The 6000-nt window shown below is 38.4% G+C and overlaps 1 protein-coding gene across 1 annotated transcript in view; it reads left to right on the forward strand.

Moving 5' to 3' along the window:
• The window catches only part of ppp1r16b (protein phosphatase 1, regulatory subunit 16B), a 99382-nt gene that overhangs the window by 65902 nt on the left and 27480 nt on the right, over positions 1-6000 (forward strand). Inside the window, exon 3 of the mRNA XM_072452621.1 lies at positions 4444-4514. Within this exon, the coding sequence (XP_072308722.1) occupies positions 4444-4514 (71 nt within the window). The remainder of the gene's footprint in view (positions 1-4443; positions 4515-6000) is intronic.

Below are 6000 nucleotides of genomic sequence, written 5' to 3' on the forward strand. Positions count from 1 at the left end.
TATAATAACAGACATGTATGACAGAACAATAATCATTCTTTTCAGGTCATTTGTAGATACCAAAATTGCTTTATTGCTGAGAAGAGGTGGTCTACAATGACAAAGTAATGCTCTGATTCACTTCTAAAGAATGTATTCCTGACACTTATTGGTCTATTATCAGTCTGAACACATCTGCAACATTACACAATTTCAGTTTTTTCTCGGAAACTTGCTCAAACGTCCGTCAATGTGTATTTAATAACCTCACAAACTGTCTCAGAATCACTTTCGTGCCTTGGGGAGCAACTGTAAACATTAAGCGGCTTCCCTGAATGAGAAAACATCTGCGCACATCTAATAACCAGAAGTCACTGAGGAGTAGCTTGTGTCAAAAGCAGAAGTCATCCTCGCTCCTCCTCTGAGAGATGTGTGTTTATAAAGTGTACAGCCTTTATGGTCAAGACATCCTCTTCAGAGCACACATACTGTGATCCTTGATATTTATTGAACGCAGCAGCTGTATAACCTTGGGTGTCATTCTTGTTGCTGTATGTAGGGCAATATTTCACTTCTGCCCCCTCGTATGTCCCAGCAAAGCAGTGGTACAATAAAGAGGCCACTGCAGTTCATCCTGTGTGCGCGGGTGGCCTTGGATTTATGTGCCTGGATGTGGGAGAGGCGTGGCGACTGTGGGGCTGCGCTAAAAATGTTCTCGGTAAAGTCACATTCCACATTAAGATGTTAGACAGAGATGTTTGCATGTAGGAGGATTGGACAATATCAGCAAAATCTGCAGTCTTGATGATATAATCAGAAAATCCAACAGAAATGTACTAAAACATGTCTTTAAAAGTACAATATTTAACTTTTCTGGTGAATTTAATGCTTACCTGGAATGTTCCATAGTAATGCATTAAATACTTCTTGCTTTTATTCAATTACTCACCTTTTGCTCCAAAATACCTCAAAAAACATGCATTCTTACTGTAAGCAGGGTCGCCTCTCCACAGATCTGACCTGTAACATGGCCTGGTGAGGGCCCCCTGCTGAATATTGTACTGTGGAACATTCAAGGCAAAGCAATAACATCTTTATGGAGACAGGCATGTGGCACACCCTGCACCAAAGGTTACAGTAGCTTGATTGAGTCGATATTCAAATATTTTCATATCTTCAAACAAAATTCACGATAATTCCACATAACCCACATTTATGGAAAACCAGAGCAAAGATAGAATAGTTACTTTTGATGAAAACCATATGTCCAAAGTTAACCAAACCATTTGCTCCCCGCCATCTATTTAGGGACATGATAATTTTAGTCTTTCAAAGTATTAACAGACCTTTACGGAGTTGTACCCCACAAAAGCTTGATTTACTCTGTGTTTCCTCAGAATATTCAAATGACTTCCAGTTTTCGGGATTGATGCAGACAGGTGTGAATAGAACTCAAGGCGAGGCACTGGAGCTTTCATTTTTGACAGCATCCTATACACAACAAAACGACAACAAAATGAACTGCCATAAATGAGTAAAGTATTCTCCGGTGTCCCCCAGCCCCCCTTGTTTTCATGATGTATTTAGCTAATGTGTTTTCTCTCGCTCAGATGTTCAGATACGATCATTATCTCTCATCTCTCCGCTCTCATCACAACCTGATTTATCCACTGTCTGATTTAGGCGCTCTAATAAAGACAGATGGCAATGCTCCAAAACCAGCGGATAATTGTGCACCGCTGGCGTTTCCGGCTCTGATTTGAGCTATTTTCAACGGTCTGGGCCAGCAACTGTCCATTAGGGGTTTACCAGTTTACACCCAAGCATAATTAGTACATCACTGGCCGTTAGTCGCCACTTGAAGCTCACTTGCGGTTCATCCATGTTCCCAAGGACACTGGTCGACTTACGTTTGGGAGATTGACGTTTCCTTAAAGATCATCATCAGAGATTAAGGGATTACAAATTTACTCGGGATGTTTGTAAAAATAAATTACCTGCAGCTTAGTATTGGGCTCTCAAAGGGTCAAGGCCTGTTTATAAATGAAAAAAAGCAATTTGTACAAATCATGGACCATTTGTTGCTTTTGTAATGTTGTGCAAGATTAGTATTATTTTGTCTTACGCTAGCTGTTTTTATTTGTTTTATCTTTAGCTTTATTTTCCCCCTCCATTCCTTATTAAGAAATGAAAGGTTCTGTCTATAGGAGTTTTTGTTTATAAGAGTTTTGTTTATAAGAGTTATTCTATTAAGAGTGTTTTTTAAACTTCCTAAAAGTTATCTGTCCTTTTCCTCTGTATCTACCTGCGTTGCAACAATAGAATTTCCCCATGTGTGGATAATAAAGGAATATCTTATCTTATCTTATCTGATACATTCAACTTACAATGTTATGGCTATTTACATAATCGGTTACGTTGTTGGAATGCTGAGGTGATGTACCCATTCTTTACTTAACACACTCTTAGCATGCTAATTATTCACTTAAGAGACCAGAGCAGAGGTTTTGACCTGCCTTTACAATACATCTGCACTGGGGCTACATTCATTTTACCTGTGGGGAAAGAAATAAGGTACAGCCCCTTAAGCATATTGCAAAAATGTCATATATTTATGAACTATAAAGCCTTTTACAAACAGTCTGCACTGCCTAGTTTAAAGAAGACTTAACATGCTTTTGTCGTGTTCTCATCTACGACATCCGTGGATCATTATGTTATACACTATGTCCGTCCAGAAAGAAAGGGACACACGCTAATATCTGGTAGGACGGCCTTTAGCTTTGATTACAGCACTCATTCCCTGTGGCATCGTTTCAATAAGGTTCTGCAATATTTAAAGATTTATTTTGACCACTGCACAAAGCCTTCTCCAGCTCGTCCCAAACACTCTCACTGAGGTTCAGATCTGTAGTACATTAGTTCCTGCTTCTCTTTAGATGTTTTCTCTGCTCGATGCCAATGATTTGACTCTTCTCAAACACACTCACATCTTTTCCATGACCACGGGATTTGTCTTTCGTCATTGTTGTTTCAGAAATGAGAATCAGTTGGGTTTAAATATTGTGTTGCAGCTGAACCTGTAGCAGTTTTCCAGTAGGAGGAAAGGACCTACTGTATTTGCTTAGTTGAGTCCAACTGGCGACTTTTTTTTTGGACAGACGATGTATTTTGGACATTTTAAATCGCAATATAATATATAAAATAATATATAAATAATATAAAGCGCTGTTTTGCTCTGGCCCTTTTACAATACGTTGCAGTTAGCAATACTAGTATAATAATAATAAATAATAATATAATAATAATAATAAATAATAGAATCTATATTTTGTCCCCTATTATGTAGTTTGTCTCGAAGAAGTAAAGTTATTAGGCTTCCCAAAAAAATATGTCTGTTTGCCGTAACCTGACCGACTTGGTAAAAAAATAGCAGACTGAAAAAAAAATATCTGCAACTTTGTCAAAGTGATGTCAAATATGTTTTTCCCTCTTATATCTCGCCGACTCACCGACCGTTTTTCCAAAAAGCGCCGTGTTGAATCATTTTGTATCACTGGATCCCGATAGAAATATTTTAAAGCCGAAAATGTCACAACACCCGTCGAGAACGGAGAACTTCTCATTGAATGTTGAATTAGAATCACGACGCCTGGCGGTCACTGCGCGCAGAATAAATGAAAATGGCGACGACAACAACATAATGTGTTCAGTGTGTCGGTGACAGATCGGTCGAAGCGAGGGAACAGAGTGAGAATTAAGAATAAGTTGATGGTTTTAAGACAGTATAAGTGGCGTGATGTGCTAGTGGACTTGGTAGGTGAAATGTATTGTTCCGTGGATGTGAAGTTGATTTACTGTAAAAATGTACATTTACGGTAGCATCTCTCCTGATAAATGATAATATTAACTTAATTTCATAGGCAAATTATCATTAAATGGGTGGATTTTATGTTTGAATTTGGATTTTTTTATGCCTTCAAAGGTAAAAATAATAAATAATTAAAAATACTTACCTACCCACTTGAAAAATGTTGGTTACAGCCTTAAGAGTCTCATGTTGTTTACCTGTGCCTAACAATGACTTGCTTAATGTGCTACTTTTATGGCCTCTTATACCGTTTCAATATTTACCTTACTCTTTTTTGTATGATCGTTTGGACAGCTTTTCTGTTTTTCTTTGTTTTTGTTTTGTTGCTATTTTAGTGAGAAATCCCATCACGTCCGCTGCTTGTGTACAATCCATTCCAATATCGAACTGCACTGGCCCCGGCGTCTCACCTGCAGCTGCGGGATCGCTCTGATTGTCTTGATGCTTGTTATTTATTCAACTGAAGAAACACAATTAGACTTTTAATCGTTTTGAATGAACAGAGACAGCTTCTTTGGGAGGCCCGGAGGACTCTCACTCTTGTATTTGTTTCCTGTGAGTTAATGCCTTTGTTTCCTGTTTCTTTCCATCAGTGCGGCACCTGCTGAGGAACAACGTGAGCCCAGACCTCTGCAATGAAGACGGCCTCACTGCTCTGCATCAGGTAAGTGTGCTCTGTCGTAGGGGTTCTTATTAAAGGAATTGATGAAAAAAATGAACCATGAGCAGTTATGCAAGTGTAAGTGGATATTGCTAATACATCCTTTGCGATCTTTGATGAGAGGGGGATTATACACTGCCCACAGAAGCTCTTAAGTGTTGGTGAACTATCTGTTGCATATTCAAATGTCTCTGTGAGGTATTTAGTCTACTTTTACGGACTGACACTTTGAAAAGATTAAGCACGTACGGGTTTGTAACATCAAACAAACCAACTGTGCGTGTTGGAATTGTTTGGTGCAAAGTGTTAATAAGTAGTCGTAGGGCTAACTTTTCGACTTGTTTATTTTATTCTGGCAAGCTTGCACCACTTCAAAGACTCAACTTCAAATGTCGAGAGGCCACTTTCAACTGAAATGTCTCCATTTTCTGCATAAATGGTTATCTCATTATGTCTCATTGGGCCACAGATGAATTACACTTTCAGAAGTTGGAAAGCTTTGGAGTTTTCTAATTTAAGATGTGATTCAAGAAGTCTGTACGTGTTCTCTGGTCAAAATGTTAGAATTCAAAGTATCAAACAGCTTCTTGAAACGAGCTGCACATGCACCAAGGAGCAATTCATCGTTTCAGTTCTTTCATTTTCATACAGTTGGGCAGTGACTGAATAATCGTGCTCAAAATAATCGCATGTAAAGCATTTATTTTAGTCTTAAGTTTATAAAATCAATCTACATAGGTGTATTTATACACACGTTTTCTTAGCTTAAGTACTTAGTTTACTCCTAGATGATAACTGGTGATAAGTCTTAACTCATTTTCTTATTATTTCACTTCTTTAAGGTAGATTTAAAAACATCTACCTTACGTCTGATGAGAAATGTACCATCTTTTGACTGTTTAGGTTCATCCTCTCGGTCTTTCCCATCCTGTCTGGTCATTTCTGTCCTCCCCTCTCCTTGGATAAACTAACTCCTCTTTTTACTGCTTTAAGTGTAATTTTCAGCTTTCTGCTGCGATGAGGCGCTGGAAGAGAAAATTGAGATCCATCAGTCTCCTTCAGAGCAGACGGTGTGGGCAGTGGGCAGAAGAGCAGTTTGACCTTTCTCCCTGTAATTGGCTGTTTCAAAGGCTCTGTGTGTTGAGACCGTTTATATTTCCTCTATCTATCCAAAAACATGGACGATGAAACACACAGTGGAATGAATCTCTGAGCTTTCAGACACTACTTTGCTGCAACCAGTCAGCACTTTTTTTCTGTAGCGTGAGGTTTTACAGGTGGTTTTACAGCGGATTCCTCTGCAATTCAAATATGTGTTTAATTTGGAGTAATTTGAATCCACATTCCTGCCTCTTCCGTTAGACCTGGTTTAGAACTACATCAAATATTTTTAATGGACTTTTTGAAATACTGTAATTACTCCATTTAAAAAAAGCTAATATTTTGTTTTATTCTGCTTGAAAACCGGTGTGTACAAACTTTGAAATCT

This window comes from Eucyclogobius newberryi, unplaced genomic scaffold (assembly GCF_026437365.1).
Source record: "Eucyclogobius newberryi isolate DKJ021-1_F unplaced genomic scaffold, fEucNew1.0.hap1 SCAF_19, whole genome shotgun sequence".
Classification (NCBI taxonomy): Eukaryota; Metazoa; Chordata; class Actinopteri; order Gobiiformes; family Gobiidae; genus Eucyclogobius; species Eucyclogobius newberryi.